Source organism: Ambystoma mexicanum, chromosome 2q (assembly GCF_040938575.1).
Source record: "Ambystoma mexicanum isolate Mex_15411 chromosome 2q, UKY_AmexF1_1, whole genome shotgun sequence".
In the NCBI taxonomy this organism is placed as follows: Eukaryota; Metazoa; Chordata; class Amphibia; order Caudata; family Ambystomatidae; genus Ambystoma; species Ambystoma mexicanum.
In genome coordinates this window covers 1,175,489,553-1,175,506,881 of record NC_090924.1, presented here as the reverse complement: position 1 = coordinate 1,175,506,881, position 17,329 = coordinate 1,175,489,553, and the positions used below count along the sequence as shown (strand labels likewise).

At 53.2% G+C, this 17,329-nt stretch overlaps 1 protein-coding gene across 3 annotated transcripts in view; it reads left to right on the top strand.

Moving 5' to 3' along the window:
• The window catches only part of CASD1 (CAS1 domain containing 1), an 895,825-nt gene that overhangs the window by 678,915 nt on the left and 199,581 nt on the right, over window positions 1-17,329 (top strand). For all 3 annotated transcript variants that reach the window (XM_069648572.1, XM_069648573.1, XM_069648574.1), the window contains one exon: window positions 1,114-1,215. In XM_069648572.1, the coding sequence (XP_069504673.1) occupies window positions 1,114-1,215 (102 nt within the window). The remainder of the gene's footprint in view (window positions 1-1,113; window positions 1,216-17,329) is intronic.

Here is a 17,329-nt window from a genome sequence, read left to right as displayed (position 1 = left end):
CGGTATTCTGGCAGTAAATCCATCAAAAAACTGCCAAAATCCATTGCCACCACTTGGTCCAGTGGAGTTACCACCGGATTACAAGTGGTAGTAACCCATTTTTAAAGTCCATATGAATACAGGGGGATTTTTGGAAGATTTACTGCTTGTTCAATTACTGTGCGTTAAATCTGATTTTAGGCCGTAAAGTGGAGGATTTACTTCCAGCAACAAGCTGGCGGTGAGTCCACCACTTTAGCCCGGAAAATCTGTGGATTTACCACACACTAATTCCGCCGGTGGTAAATCCACTGACATGATCATTTGGCGGTGCGGGAAAAGTCGCAGTAACAAAATTACTTCCACTTTTTTCTCACACCACCAAACTTGTAATGAAGCCCAGTGTTTATTTCACCTTGTTTTAGTCTATGCCTATGAAATGCCTGACAGGGCTGAGGAATTGTTAAGTCACATGTCACTTTGAAAAGCTCTACTGTGTCTTACCCACCTTTCAAAGGCTTGGTCTTGCCAGAAAACTACATTATATCTAGCCACCTTGCCTTCCTCTAGAAGGTTTGGAGCATGAAGAAATCTTCACATTATGCCAGGTGTGCAGTCGGTTATTCCTGATGTTAACTGCCTTGGTCTCGGGTAAACCATCCTGCCAGATAATTTTTCTGAGAGGCCATTACAGCTGCAGGACCACTGTGACTGGTGTTTAGTCGTCAAATACGCCTGGCATGTAACTTACTGCACTTCTGAGATTCTATGGCTCTATTCTTACAGGTCTGTTTTTTCAAGCATTTTTTTTAATGATGTGTTTAAAAAAGTATGCAATGGTTTTACACTTCAACTTTTTCTATAATTCTTTAATTGGGTTGTGCTTTTCAACATTGATTATGACTTTCAGTCAATTAGCTTATAGCTGCGCATTGAGTTTTCATAATGTGAAATCGGTACATGTTTAATGGCCTCTATCTGATGAATGGGTGTTGGCAGGAAATACAGGAGATTCTTTTAGAAATTAAACTTTGTTCATGTATGTGATGTTTTAGATATTTTTTGTAAATTCTCAAATGTGAATAAATCGAGAATGATTTCATATCATGACGCTATTTACTTTCTGTTTTTTAGGGTTCATTCGAGAAGATATTTTCACTGTGGCCAGTATCTGAACTGTTTGAGTTAAATGGAAACGTCTATGAATGGTGGTTTAGATGGAAATTAGACCGATACGTATGTTACAGCTTCCTTTTTTTCTGAATATGCAACATACATTTGTTAACATGCATTAGATTGCCTCAGAAGAAAGTCAAAATAAACCAACAGGGTTTCACCTCGCTCCAAAATGCTTAAATCATAGTTTTCAGTGATGTCTTATGAGACGTATGTACATGCCCATCTCTTTACAACCATCAACCTGCACACTAAGGAAAAAATAATATTTTTGTAATTATAAATGTTAATGTATTTTGAAAAGGTCTTTCACACACACAGCATATAATGCAGGTAGATGGTTTGTTTAGAACACATCCTGTACTCCCCTTATCTTTTTACAGTTTACAGAATCTTAGAACACATTTTTACTAGATATAAAAACTGTAAACTCTACTCCACCAGTGCAGATGACACTCAGATCCTCATCCCCCTTTCAGGTAACTTCTTGGAAGACTCAGCCTTGGTAAATAAGATATATCTCCTCATTCAGGCATAGATGGCATCCCATGGCCTCTGTCAGAATGACGACAAAACGGAGATACTGATCCTTGGCACAGAGACAGCGATTAAAAAACTTGACCCTAACTATGCCTTGTTGTAACGCTCACCTGATTCCCGTAGAGGCGCCGGTCTTGACTGGGCGTATACCGTATCTCCAAAGGTGATGTGTAACACACGGCTGGCTCTTTGGGCTGGACCTCTGTGCACTGTATGTCTGACTTGAAGGGTAAGATGTCTGCAGATAGAAAATATGGGATTAAGGAACTGGGTTATTGAATGTCTCTCTCTTCTTCCCTTTCTCTTCTCCTGTAGAACCCCAAAGGTTAACGCTCTCACCTTAGGTAAGTGAACGCCGTGCTCTCCATCTGCCTCGGGGCAGGGTGCTGTAACCAGTTTCTTCACTGGATAAGGGGAGCAGGCCTCTTGACTTCAGAGGACTGCTGTCCGTCGTTTACTGCACGAACGGTAAGTTTCGAGTAATTCTAATGTCTTTAAAGTCTTTAGTAATGATGTTTCTTGTTTTGCAGGGTTCCGGCGATGGCGGATGACGGGCTGAAGTGAGTTGAAGATGGAGCCCGTGTGATGAATAGAAGCGCCTGGAAGCACGTAAGTAAGTGCTTGATGCCTGCTTCACGATGCGCTCTAACTGTCTTTTTATTTTGCAGGTATAAGTTCGGAGCGGCTGCAGGGTGCCGGAATACCCACTGGGTTAGATGTGGAAAGGAGTAATGCCACGTGAGTATTAAAGTTCCCCAATGTCTTTTAACGCACCTTGTTTTGTCTTTCAGATGCGGGATGCAGCGCCGAAGGCCTCCGGAGCATGCTGAGAGTTGGTAAGCTTTTGTCTTTCAGATGCCGGAATGCAGTGTGAAGACCTCCGGAGCGCACGAAGAGTAGGTAAGCCTTTGTCTTTCAGATGCCGGAATGCAGCGCGAGGCGTTGGTGACAGCCGATGGACCAGGTAAGTGAAGAGCTGTCACCGAAGACCGTAATGCTAACCTGTTCTTTCTTGTCTTTATAGGTGTTGCTGAAGACTGGATTCAGGATGGTAAGCCTTTTTCCTTAGGCCCAGGATCAGATGCAGAAGACACGATGAACGTTCTGCTGCAGAGGATGCAGAATAACGCAAAGCAAGATTCATCCATCGGGTGTGGTTTAAATAGCCTCCTGTAGTGCTTAGGTGTCTCCTTCCACAGCCACGCCTAGGTAAGAAAAGAGTTCCTGCTTTCCAGAAGAGTTCCAGTGTTCTGAATCTAGGGAGTGGCTCCTGCCCCACCCAACAGGAAAAGTAGTTCCAAACAGAAGAGGATCAGAGGCTCAACTGGCAGGCAAGTAAGCAGCATGGTCTGCTGTAGGTAAGTCCACCCAAGCATTATGAGCCCGGCGCTTCCAGCGCTGGGACTGGGCATATTTATGAGCCTGGTGCCACTGGCGCCAGGACTGGGTCCAAAAGGTCCCAATTGGGACTGGTTGGCACTCGGAACCTGGGTTATGGATCGGCTTCCAAGGGAGTTGGGAAAACCCTGACCTTTTGGAAGCAGAGATCATGACACTTGTTTAACATTGACAACAATGTCATCAAAGTGATGCCTGCAGTCAAAACCCTTGGGGTCTATCTGGACTCAGCACTCAATTTTAAGAAACAAATTAACTCCCTAGCTTCCTCCACAGCCTATACTTGTAAACTGATCCGAGCATGTAGACCATTCCTTACAGAGGCTAGCTGTATTACTTTAGCTAATGCACTTATCATATCCAGATTGGACTATTGTAATGCCCTATACGCGTGATCGAACAAGTATATCCTTAACAAACTCCAAACACTCCAAAATAACGCTCTTAGAGTAGCCTTAAACATTCCTAACAGAGCCCATGTCTCTACCGCCAGAAGGAATATCCTCTGGCAAAATATTAAAGACAGGATCACCCTCAAAACTCTCTTGCTCACGTCCAAATGCCTCAACAATATAGCTCCTCCGTATCTAGCAAACAGAATCAACAAGAGAATCTCAAACCGCCCCAGAAGAATGACTAACGCTTATACCTTGATGGTGCCTAGATACAGAAAGAGTACAGCTGGCGGCGCTAGTTTTCCAGTCATAGCTGCCCAAACCTGGAACAAACTCCCCTTAGAACTTAGAAAGGACCAACCTTACCTAAGTTTCAGGCGCAAGGTTCTTTCATGGATACGATCTAATGACATCTATAGGCTGATTCATGGAATTAATGTGCGCCGAAAATCTGTGCACGCGTGCGAATCGCAGCGCAAGTGTGAAAATCGCAGTGCAAGCGTGCAAGATCCACGCACGTCGATTCATGGAAGACCGTGCGCATGTAAAATCTGGGATGTGCGCCACAATTCTGCGTGGCACACGCGGGCCCACACGTCATGAAACGGCATGCGCTACACGCACAGCGAAAGCGCACATAGCGCGGCGCACACAACAAAAGTAGGCGGAACACGGGGCATAACACGCGGAATGGGGAACAACGCGTGAAAATGTGGGCGTTACGAGGGAAGTACAGGAGGCAAATGCACCGAACGTCCACAAGTGCGCATGCAACACGTATTCATGGAATCGAACTGGGCAAACGCGTGCGCCAAAAAAGACGCGCTAATCCGGCAACACATACGCCAGCAGGAAGCAGGCGTACGCGGACCCGCGCAGCATAAAAGTGTGCGCAAAAAACAAACAAGCTCAGATGCTACGATAAATATACCGTTCCTCTCGGCAGTGGTCGTGGGACACCGCAGGAGGAGGAGGCTAGTCAGGGCCAGAATTTTTGGGTTGCCTGATGACCAGGTATATGGGAGGTACAGGTTTCCACCTCACATAATACTCGACCTGGTGAGTGAGTGGGAGGATGACCTCACATCACCCACCCTGTGCTCCCAAGCACTGAGCCCCTTGGAAAAGGTGCTCAATGTACTGCACTGGTTGATTTCAGCGGACAAGTGCCATAGTGGTGGTGGGGGGTGTCACAGGCCACAGAGTCGCGCTTCCTACACCAGGTGTTGGCCATCATGACTGCACGCCCATTAGTCCGCAGGCACATATACCTGCCCAGAACAACTGCAGAAAGGCAGGCTGCCGTCCAGGATTTTTACGGGGTGGCACATTTCTCCAAAGTGCTAGGTGCCATTTGATTGCACCCATGTGGCTCTACGTCCACCCAGGGCAACTGAGCACATCTATAGAAACCGCAAGCACTGGCATTCCATCAACGTGCAGGTAGTATGTGATGCCAAGGGAATCATCACCTCAGTAAAAGCCAACTATCCAGGGTCCATCCATGACAGTTTCATTTACAGAATGTCAACCCTAAACCGGGACCTAGAAGCTGGGCGGCATGGCGATACATGGCTGCTTGGTGATTCTCCAGCATGGGGTCTGGCATGGATTCACATGCTCATGAATATTCCCCGTCGTCAGGCTGGGAATCCTCGGTAAAGAAAAAATTAGTATCAGTTTTGTTTCTGATCTGTCTTTCGTAGTAGTAACCAATCACTGATCTCTGCGTCATACTGACCACAGCCAATGACTGCCCTCTACCTAAGCCCCGCCTCTGGCAGCCATCTTCAGATTTTTACCGCACGTTCAAGTGTTGGGAGTCCTCGTGCTTAGCTATCGAGCTTTTACTGCGTGTTTTGCGCTTTCTCAGGTGAATTTTCACATTTTTTCGGTTAATCGAGCCTCAAGCTCCACTGTTTCTACTCCCGTTAACGGCTACCTGTTGTGGGATTTTCCTACGCCCCTCAAGGGTGAAGATTTCGTCGAATCAACTTCTTGGAGGATTCCAGAAGATTTGCGGCCTACTTCGAGATGGCACAAGATGCGAGTTCGTCGCCCGGACCCAAGCTGTTTCGCAGCTGCCCTGGATGCGGGCTGCAGAATGTGTTTAAGGAAGACGAACATTCGCGATGCCTCTACTGTCTTCATGGGGACAAGACTCATGTAGAGAAGGACTGCCAGTTCTGCAAGAACTTGTCGGAGCGGACCATGAGGGACCGTCGATCCCGTCTCGCCAGCTGGTTGGAGAAGGGCTCAACGGGTGAGAAGAAGAAAGGGTCCGAGCGGGCTTCTAAGTCCTGTGCGGGCGCCCCGGCGACGGGGGCCCAACATCAGGCCAAGCGTCGCGAGTCCGCTGGCTCCGGGAGCGCTGAAAGGTCTCTTCGGTTGCCAGGCAGGGCGCACCTTCCCCTGCACCGTCAACCACGAGCCAGTGCTCCGGTTCCGGGAAGAGGAAGTCCGAGACCCCGGGTAAGCTTCGGGAGAAGGCCCCGTCCGATCTCGGCAGAGGGGGAGCGAGGCGTCGCCCCTCTCCCGAAGGAGAAGGCCCGGGACGCACCTAAGGTGGTGAAGGCCCCTACCCAGCAGGCAAAGGCCTCTATCGAGGCGATCGTGGCGACTCTGGCCAAGCCGGCAGAGACCCCGCCAGCGGAGACTGTCTCTGGGACTAGAGTTTCCCTGCCGCCAAGGAGGGAATCCTCTTTTCAGCCCATCGTCGTGGCCGCCATGATGGAAGAAGCGAGGGGGGGCACGGTAGCCTCCTCGAGTTCGGAGTCAGCCTCGGAAGAGGAACTGACCGAGGCCGTGAGGAACCTCTAAGTCCAATTCGAGAAGGTTCGATTCCGTAAGGCAGATCCGCGGTAGATAACCGAGGAAGACGACGATGGCGAGGAAGAGCAGCCTTCCCTTCCGGCGCAGCCAGAACCTAGGCCTCAGGATGGCTCAGCGGCCATTTTGTCTGCGATCCAGTCCTTATGCTCTGAGATAAGGACGAGATTCCCACGGCCCAGGCCGGAGGACCCGCAACCTGGCCCGTCGGGAAGTCCTCAGAACAAACGACGAAGGACCCAACCCTCTCCTCCGCTCGCCCCCCGTAAGGCCTACAGTTCCCTCCTCATCCTCCCACGAGTCGGGAGATGACGGTGCATTGGGCTCAACGACGGGTTCTGAGGGCGACGACGGAACGGGTCTCCCGTCTCCCGGGCCTCACCGCCCCACGAGATTGGCTCATTCCATGCCATGATCGCCAGGGCGTCCGAATTGTTCCAGCTCTGCCCGGAGGAGCAGAAAAAGGAAGGTTTCCTCTATCAGCTCCGGGAGGCCAAGAGGAAGACTGTCATTGCGGTGCCTCTAATCGATGACATCTGGGAGGAGGGCCTGTCGGTTCTCAAAAACCCCTCCACGGCACCAGCCAAACGGGACCGGTACGAGAAGAAGTACCGGGTCCCCGAATCCGCTCCCCTGTGCCTCAGGGCCCAGCCAACGCCAGACTCGGTCGTCTCGGCGGCGGCGAAGAAGAAAGCGGCGGGGTCAGGAGCCTCGACGTCGAATTCCTCGCCGGACGGCGAGGGAAAGAAGTTGGACGCCATGGGGCGGCGGGTCATTTCGTCGGCGGCGACGACGATCAAAGCCGCCAACGCCCTGGCGATCGTGGCCCGTTACGACAGGTAGCTCTGGTTTAAGCTGGCCCCCATATTGGACTTCCTGCCGGACGACAAGAGGTCTGAGGCCCTGGAAATACTGCAAGAGGGCGAGGTGGCATCGGACCACGCCATCACGGTGGCAACCAATATTGCCGATACCGGGTTCCGCCAGCTGGGCAACGGTGTTTGCCTACGACGACGGGGTTGGCTCCGGGCGACCGACTTCCGTCAGGACGTCCAGACCAGGGTGTTGGACATGCCGTTCGACGGCAGCAACTTGTTCGGGAAGGCGGTGGACGAATCCCTCCAAGCCATAAAAACGGACACGGAGACGGCCCGCGCCCTCGGAGCCCTTCAGCAACAACAGCCCTTTCGGAGCTCAGGAGGCAGACAGGGTGCCTCCAAGGGATCCAGTGGTGGCTCGTCCTACCGCCAGGCGGAACGCTCCTCGTCTCAGGAGGCCTACAGGGGTCACGGCAAGCAGGGAGCGCCTCGCTGCCGTCGGCAAGGTGGCCAGGGCGGCAAGGCCACCACCTCCAAGCAGGGCTCAACCGGCCGTTGTCTCAGGCCCCCACCGAAGCACCCCGGTGGGAGGCCGGCTGACGAATTTCGTCGGCGTGTGGAAGTCCATCTCCACCGACCGTTGGGTGCTGGATACCCTGGCAAGAGGACACTCTATCGAATTCCTGAAGAAGTGCCCTCACGTTCCACCTGTGGCCAGGAAGGAAAATCACGTCCCGCAACTGTTGTTGGAAGTACGGGCGATGCTCAGGAAAGGCGCCATCGAGCTTGTCCCGAAGAGGCTCCGGGGCTCCGGGGTGTACTCAAGGTACTTCATCGTCAGGAAGAAGACGGGCGGCTGGCTGGCCTTCGTCGTTTGAACAAATACATCAGATCACAAAAGTTCAGGATGGTCACCCTCCAGCACGTACTGGGACAGCTGGAGGAAGGCGACTTTCTATCGTCGTTGGACCTGGAGAATGCATACTTCCACGTTCCCATCCTCAAAAGTCACCGAAGGTTCCTCAGGTTCGTCGTCCAGGGACGCCATTGCCAATTCAGAGCACTGCCGTTCGGATTGAAGTCGGCCCCCAGGGTCTTTACCAAGTGCCTAGCACCAGTGGCGGCGCGGCTGCGCCTGCAGGGGATTCACGTCTACCCCTACCTGGATGACTGGCTCATCGGCTCAAGGACGAGGGAACTCGCCGTCGAACACACTGCGAGGACCGTCCAGCTACTCACAGACCTGGGATTCGCCATAAACTACCCAAAGTCCCACCTGGTGCCGTCGCAGGTGGCCCTGTTTCTGGGAGCGAAGCTCGATACAGTGAGGCGCCTGGCGGCCCCGTCGGAAGAACGGATGAAGACCATTCTAGGCAAGGTGCAGCGCCTGCTAGCCACGGACGTGGCCAGGGTGAGGTCCATCAAGTCCCTCCTGGGGATGATGTCCTCTTGCATCTGCCTGGTGCTCCTCTGCAGACTACGGATGCGCCCTCTTCAAGAATTTCTCGACGCCCGTTGGATGCAGGCGACGGGCACCTTCGAAGACAGGGTCCCCCTCAACGAGGTGTTCCGGCGGGTGATTCAGTGGTGGGGCGTTCGAGCGCACCTCATGGCGGGCAAGGACTTTCAGACGCCGGCGTACCAGGAGACGGTGACGACGGACGCCTCCCTGGAAGGTTGGGGCGCCCACACCGGAGATCTCCACGCAAGAGGCCTCTGGCTCCCGGATGAGAGGCTCCTGCACATCAACGTCCTGGAACTCCAAGCCGTGTTCTGGGCTCTCAAATCGTTCCTCCCATCGCTCAAGGGCAAGGTGGTGCGGATCTTCACGGACAACACCACGACAATGTTTTACATATGGAAGCAGGGAGGCACCAGATCCCCAGCCCTATCCAAGGAGGCACAGGATCTGTGGCACTGGGCGGCCGCCCAGGGGATGTTCCTGGTTCCCTTCCACCTGGCAGGAGAAAGCAACACCATCGCTGACTCGCTCAGCAGGGAGCTGCGCGCGTGTCACGAGTGGGAACTGCGCCAGGATCAGGTGGATCAACTCTTCTGTCAGTATCAGTTTTGTTTCTGATCTGTCTTTCGTAGTAGTAACCAATCACTGATCTCTGCGTCATACTGACCACAGCCAATGACTGCCCTCTACCTAAGCCCCGCCTCTGGCAGCCATCTTCAGATTTGGTAGCACGTGAAGAGGCAGTATGACCAACTGAAGAGCCGCAGAGGGGTAGGCGGGAGGGTTCGCATGTGAATCCATGCCAGACCCATGCTGGAGAACAACAGTTACAGGTAAGTAACTTGTTCCTTCTCCAGCATGGGGTCTGGCATGGATTCACATGCTCATGAATATAAGAATAAATAGCAGTACATACATGCACAACCACCGGGGGTGGCTCAACATTAAGCAATACAAAAAACTCAACATTAAGCATCTCTTACCTCCTCACCAGGCTCACCTTAAGCGAACAGGTTGCGCAGCACTGCTTGGCCGACCCTGGACTCCTCCCTGGAATCCCGATCGACGCAGTAGAACCTCGTGAAGGTGTGCGTCGACCTCCACGTAGCAGCCCTGAAGATGTCCAGCAGGGGCACACCAGATAAGAACGCCGTAGTAGCAGCGATCCCTCTGGTCGAATGGGCTCTCGGACGGCCTGGCAGCGGTCGGTTAGCCAACCGGTGGCAGTGCATGATGCAGCCGGAGAGCCATCTGGAAATAGAAGACTTCGAGAGAGCCTTCCCTTGATTCACAGATCCAAAGTTCACGAACAGCTGTGATGTCCTCCGGAAACTCTTCGTGCGGTCCACGTAGAACTTCAGCGCTCTAGCCACATCCAGCGAGTGCAAAGTCCTCTCGGCCGGCGACGAAGGAGAGGGGAAGAAAACATTTAACACCAAGGGCTCGTTAAGGTGGAAGTCCGACGGCACATTGGGCATAAAGGAGGGGTGCGTCCTAAGCACCACCCTCGAGGCATGGAAAGTCAAGTACGGTGCTTTGCAGAATAGGGCCTGGATCTCTCCCACTCGTCGTGCGGAGGTAATGGCCACCAGGAATGCAGTCTTCCACAACACAAACTTCATTGGTGCGGAGTGCATCGGCTCGAATGGGGGCCCCATGAGCCTGAACAGCACCACGTTAAGTTCCCACGCCGGGGCCTTCACCGGCGAGAACGACCGGAACAGTCCTTTCATAAACTCTTTTACCAGTCGATGGGACCACAGGGACATCCGTCCTGTGGTTCTGGTATATCTGGAGATCGCCGCCCGATGAATCTTAATGGAGGCATGGGCTAGCCCAGCCTTTGCCAGCGATAGCAGGTACGGCAGCACTTGAGGGACCGTAATCTGTAGGGGGTTGATATTCTGTGCTCGGCACCAGATAGAGAACCTCTTCCACTTATGACCGTAGCATTTGAGAGTCGAGGACGCCCTGGCCTTTGCAAGAACCTCTCTGCAATCGGCCGGTATATCGTAGCCTCCGAACTCTAGCGCTGCAGGAGCCAAGCCTGCAGGTTCAGCGATGCCGGGTCGTGGTGGAAGATGGCGCCTCCTTCTCTGGAGAGAAGGTCCGCGTCCGCCGACAGCTTGATGGGAGGGGACGTTGACAAGTCCAGAAGGTCCGGGAACCAGATCTGCCTCGGCCACGCCGGTGCGATGAGGATCATCCTGCACCGGGACCTCTTGAGCTGGCCGAGTCGAAGCAGCAACGGCAACGGAGGGAACGCATACAGGTATAGGCCGTCCCAGGGGAAGGAGAACGCATCGCCCATGCTTCTCGGCTGGGGAAACCTGCTGGCGAACCTCTTGCACTTCGAGTTCGTCACTGTTGCGAACAGGTCGATTTGGGGTTTACACCATGCAGTGTTCAATACAACAACAATCCCCACTAGGGATGTACAAACAGTTTTGACACAGCTCATGGGAGCCCAATGTCACTGTGTAAGTCACTGTCACTTGGTCACACCCTTTGCAAGCCTATGGAAAGGGAAGCAGGAGGGGTGTGTGTCAGGAACCCAAGCATCTAACCCAAACACAGGACAAGCCTGCATGTGCCCAGCTGGAATACACAGTGGATGCCCACGGGAGCCACACAAGGCAACACACTGTAAAAAAATAAAATAAAAAAATAATCAAAAAAGGCCATGTGCGGGCCAGGGAGGTGGGTGCCAGGCAGGAGGTTCGAGGACAGGGTGCACACCAACAGCCACCTGCGTGGATTTTGCGAAAACAAAATACCTCCATGGGCTCATGGCCTGCACGGCTACGCTAGTGTGGGAGGAGTGCTGCTGTCTCTCTCATCACACTCTGCTGCTGTATCAGGAGGTTGTGGTGCTATGTGAGGCAGCCCACGCAAAGCCCTGGTATGGTCCTCCATTGCAGCAAGCCTGCGGGTGTGGAAGGTCTCGTTCTGAAGGATTATAGTACGGAGATGCCCATGCAGCACCTGACGGGTTGCCTGCATTTCTGCACGCATGCCCGGATCTCCTCCCGAGTTGCCCGCAGCTCAGCTGAGAGCAAACGTGTGAGCTGCTGCAGCTGCTGTTCTGACTTTAAATTTCGGGAAGCCTCAAGTTCACCCACAGGGCTTCCCTGTGGCCCTGTGACTCTATAGGTATGGCTTTGCGCAGTGTCTCCAGTGCCGCCTGTCGGTCCCTGTTGGACGCCAACATGCCTTCCTTGTGTGATTGGCAAATGGAGTCTGTTGCCTGCTGTTGTTGCTCCATCTGCCTTTCAGGTGGGAGAATGGAAGTGGCCACCCTTCTCCATTGCCTGAGCCATCATTTCAACCGATGCTCCCTGTTGAGCTGCTATACTGTAAATGGAGTTTTCCCATACAGTATTGCCTGGTGGCGTACGGCCACCGCGTCGGCGGGCACCACACCTGTTCGGGGCAAGGCGATCTGAACCTTGCTGTGCTGGCACTGCCTGAGGCTGCAGGACTGCATTCCCCCTCTGATCTGATGGCCCAGAAACAGGATCAGATGTTGAGTGTGATCCTGCATCCGTAACCGCCAAAGGCGGACTTACCATCACTGACATTCCCATAGAGGGTTCTACCCCTGGTGCAGGTGGGTTGGACAGAACAGAATCCCTGCCAGAAACACTCACCTGCGACGGCACATAATTCTCATCATCCGATTCAGCACCTGAATAGAGGTCTGGGGAGGTACACCCAGAGACACCCCTGGACAGTATTGTCTGCAGTAAGATTGGGTTTTCACCCACCACCACACCATGTCCCCCACTGGTGCCCGGTCGTGCCTGAGATTCCTCCTGGGTCTGCACCATCTCCTTAACCTCAACAGCATCAAGTGCGTCATCACCTGCAAAAACATGAAAGACAAAAAATGGAAACAGGCATTAGCACCATAGCACACACATAGGCCTGACAAGCCAGAGATCCAGTACATGATTTACACATATCCCACATGATTATAACCCTGGTATGCATGCACTGTCAATGAGTTGGAAGGGGAGGCACCAAGATGGAAAAGCAACACATTCGCTTTATGCTGAGTAGCACTGGCATCACACATTAGACTGTGAGTGGCGTGTCCAATTCACATACATGACAAATGCCAGCACACAGATGGCATGTAGCATAGCCATGGTACATTTGACAAGTACAGCCATATGTCAGTGAATGAGTACTGTCACCCATCCATGTGAGATGGACATGATGAGATGAAAAATGCTACATAGTGTGACAAAATACGCATGTGCCACACACTGCAACACATCCAGTGTACAATAATACAGTGATGGCAGGCAGATGTTGGTCACTTCAACATGACAGGAAACAACTATCATGTACCACATTCAAACAGGCACCAAAAATTAATGTGAGCAGGCCAATACTCAATCTGTCTGAATGGTCTAATCATTGACATGACAAGGTAACAAATGTGGGCCAATGAGGGGTTTAATCAATGACAGAAGCAGGTCACATATGTGGCATTAGGGCTGATAAATGCGTTGCAAAAATTGGAGAATTGAAACAATCAGCCTGAATGAACCCTGAAGAAATCTGAACAATGTTGTCGCAAGATGACAGTTCAAGGGCAACTGCAGTAATGTTGCACTAATTGGCTACTGTGGGCAGAAGAGATAGTGCCATTCCCAAATTCAAGGCCGGTGAATGTTTTGGAGGAAGCACATGGGTGACCCATACCACTCGGGAGTACACACCCTCACAAGGCACTCAATCAGAACCCGTCACCCAAACAACATACACATGGATTACACACACATGCATGGGCACTCACCGGACAATGCGTCGTAATCTGGTAGGTCTCCCACGCCTTGGATCTGTTCCTCTGTGACGAAGGTTCCAGCAGCAGACTCATGTTCAGTGAGTTGGTTGTCCTCTGGTGGAGACCAACTGCCAGTCACCAGAGTAGAGGCATGATTTGAGGCCAGCTTCTTCTTTGCTCTGCGTTTCAGGTCATTCCACCGCTTGTGGCAATCATCAGCTGTGCACCTCACAAATCCAAGGGCACTAATGAGGTCTGCGATGGTCTGCCAGTGTGCCTTAAGTTGACCAGGTGTGGTCTTGCACCCTGCAGCCACCACCATTTCGCGGCTATGTGCTGACACATAGGCCACAAGTGCATCAAGTTCGGCGTCATTAAAGCTAGGCTTCCTTGATGTGCCGGAGTGTGTAGCCGTGTCTGGGGTCTCAGCCTGTACTGCCAGAGCACCCTTCTTCTTCTTCAAAGGTGGTGCGGATCCTGAGTGGCTTACGCCGCTCTGGTCAGTAGGGGCAGAAGCGCTGGTAGACTGGGTACTAGGAGTGTACGAATGCACAATGGCCATAGGTCTTGGTGCAGGCATTGGCTGCATGGTGATGTTGGCAGGGCCAACGTCCGTTTGATGGGCCTGGACCGACACTGTCCCGGCTGGGAGACTCGGAGCTGGGGTGGATAGAGCTGGAGCTGCCCCTGCAGCCTCCCCACCTTGCCTACTTGGGGCAGCAGATGACATTGCTGCCCCAGATCCCCGTGGCCTGGTGACAGCAACTTACACCGCCACACGTGGCTTAGACTTGCTGACCTGGAAGTCAGCCTGGGAGTCATCCTGTGCCGGTACAGGTGCCAAAATGGGCTGGTCCAACAAGGGCTGAGCTGGGATGGTGTCAGCTACGTTTCCCACAACCATGGTGGGGGGCATGGGTGTCCCTGATTGGTCCTCCACACACTGGGGTCTAGGTGCACCATGCAAATCCTGGCCACGTCCCCTACCGCGCCCACCACGCCCACCTTTTGGAGGTCAGCCACCTTTACCTCCCTTACCGCTTGGTCGCCTCCCAACCATGGCACTGATGTTGTTGTGCGTATGGGAGTAGCAGTAAACAATTGTCCTGGGCAATTGGGGGTGAACGGGGTAGGGTACTAGATGGAATTCGTACCCTTGTGCTCTAGCAAGGCTGTCTGTGACTCATGGGGGAAGATGACGGGTCACGCAATGCACAGGCACCCCGAAAACAAAAATGAACGTGCACACAACCCCTCGTAGACCACGTGCGTGGAAACATGAACCCGCCCTACGCTGTGGCACCCAGAAACACAAAAATAAGCGTACGTGTAATACACGCAGCCTACACTGACCTCTGAAGGGGTACGCGACACACGGGGCAAGCACAGTTGGTAAATACGCGCGTGACTCACCGAAACAGGACAAAATAAGAAGTGAACGCTGTTTGAGGAAACAGGCCAAAATAAGAATTGAACGCTGTCAGAGGTAACAGGGAGTACGAAATTGAACTGTTGTGAAGTAATCGCATCTGAACCGACTAGAAGTACAAAATTCACCCACTCGCTCTCCACGAAAAGCACGTACAAGAAAATAGCGTCCTACACGTACCTTTTCAACCGCCCCACACGTACGTCACTTACGCGTGTACGCACTAAGGCCCTTTCCTCCAATTACACGAGCCGACACTCGGACGTGCATTTTTTGCACGTGTACCATGAACATGCACCTGTGTTGAGGGAAACGCCCTTGCGCGTCACATCACAGACGCGCTTACGCGCTAAGGGCCTTTCCTCGAATTACACGCTGACGTGCAATTTATTCACGTGCCAAATCACTCCGTATCAAGCTGGCCACGCGACAACACACGGAAGACCAGGCTCCTGCCCAGAAGGCCGAATTACTGCCCCCAAGAGCCCCGTGCACGCTCCCACCTGCCATCTGCTGCTGCCTGCCTGCTGCCCACGTGCCCTGCTATTTGCTGCCTGCACATCCGCCAGCGGTGCAGTTGCTTTAACCACCCCTGCTGGAACTGAAGACTCCTGACTGGGATACCATCGCTCCACAGCCCAGCCCCAGGACCCAGTTGCCCACCCACACCTGCCTCTGGGGTTGCCATGTCGGGCACACCACCATCTGGCACCACTGGCAACCCCCAGCCAGAGAGGCAGAGGGCCACCAGCTTCAGTGCCAGGGAAGTTGGTGTCCTGGTGGAGCAAGTCCTGGGGCAGTATGATGCCCTCTTTGGAAGTTTGTGCGCCGACTATGAACGACGGACCAGGATCTGGATGGACATCGTGACTGCCATCAACGAGGAGGGGGTGGCAGTCCGCAACATCAAACATGTCAAGAAGCACTGGGAGGACTTCAGGTACAGGACCCTCGACAAGGCCCAGCGCCTCTTGAAGGCAGCGGATGCCAAGAGGCGCTGGGGCCACCTGTCCGACCACCAAATGAGGGTCCTGGAACACATATGCCCAGCGCTCCACGTCCAGGTCCTTGAGAGACAGACCCGTCTGGAGTAGAGCGGTAAGTGAACATGCATACTGATTGGACGCTGTGCGTGTCGTGGTGTGCCAGTAGTGTGCAGGTTGCACATGTGTTTTTGTAGGGCCATGTATGAATGTGTATGTACAGGGGCGTGAGGCTGACACATGCAAGTCCTCATGTGTGAGACACATGGATGGTGTATGTGTGGGTAAGCATGCCGGCCAAATGCAGATGTGGGAGAACACATGTTTGAATTACTGTGTATGTACTTTGGCATGGATGTGGTGTCACACATGGATGTTGGTTCCAGCTGCATGCATGTGCATGTGTGTGTATTTGACAAGTGTGCAACTGTGATGCAACATGGATGCATGTGACACTGATATGTAGAAGGCTGAATGCCAGATGTGACATGGATGGCGATCTCATCACTGCGACAGTTGGTGGAGATGTACACATGCATGTAAGTGTGGTGGCGTGTGTGCATGTCTTGTGCACTCCCCGTGTTTCATGTGATGTCAGGCTTACCTTTGGCTGCTCATGCTGTTGTATGTGTATGGATGGTGCTGCCTGGTGCAATATTGCTGTGGAATTGTTCATGTGTGCGAGTTGAAATGACATGTGTGTTGGGGATTGTGATGCCATGTCTGAAGTTTGACACTGCCATTCTTATGCAACTGTCATGTGTGTATCAGTCCATTGTACAGTGCCCTAATGCCCGTGTCCTATCTCTCCCTGTCTACAGCGTCAACTGATGAAGAGGGCGGAGAGGGTGCTGTGGAGCAAGGCGGCAGGGATCGCACCGCCAGCCGGAGACGCAAGGCCTGGCTCCCCTTCCAGGTTGTCATCTCGTCAGGGAGTGAGGAGTCCGGTGCCGCGTTCCAGGCCGCAGCTGCCGAGGGTAGGTCCAAGAGGCGGAGGTGGGAGTTGGACTCCTCGGCAGCAGAAGGGGCAGCTGAGATCCCACAGGGTCCGACGGAGGAAGATGAAATGGAGTCATCCAGGTTGGTGGGGGGTTTGGAGGAGGAGGCCGTGGAAGGGACAAACACGGGGTCTGGAGGTGGGGATTCCACTGGTGCCAGTGGTGCAGTGCAGGGGCAAGGACAGGAGGCAGCACAGGCCTCCGCGGAGGTGCCTGTGTGTAATCCTGTCCTTGATCCTGTGACTGCATCATCCGGCACCAGCAGGGATGCCTACGTCCAGATCCGTTTTCAGGGAGGGGATGGGCACACAACAACTGGCTTTCCTCTCCCTGCGGACGTGGCTATCCGGACCGGGTTGAGCCTGTCCTGGCTGGGATAGCGTTGCGTCAACGGGGCATGCGAGGTGACCTGCGGTGTTTTCGTGAACGTCATCTCGGATGCCTCTGACCGCGTTGACCTACTGGGACGGGTCACCAGTGCTGGATTCCTCCGTGTGCTGGACCTTCTTGCGACCCCCCCCCATCAC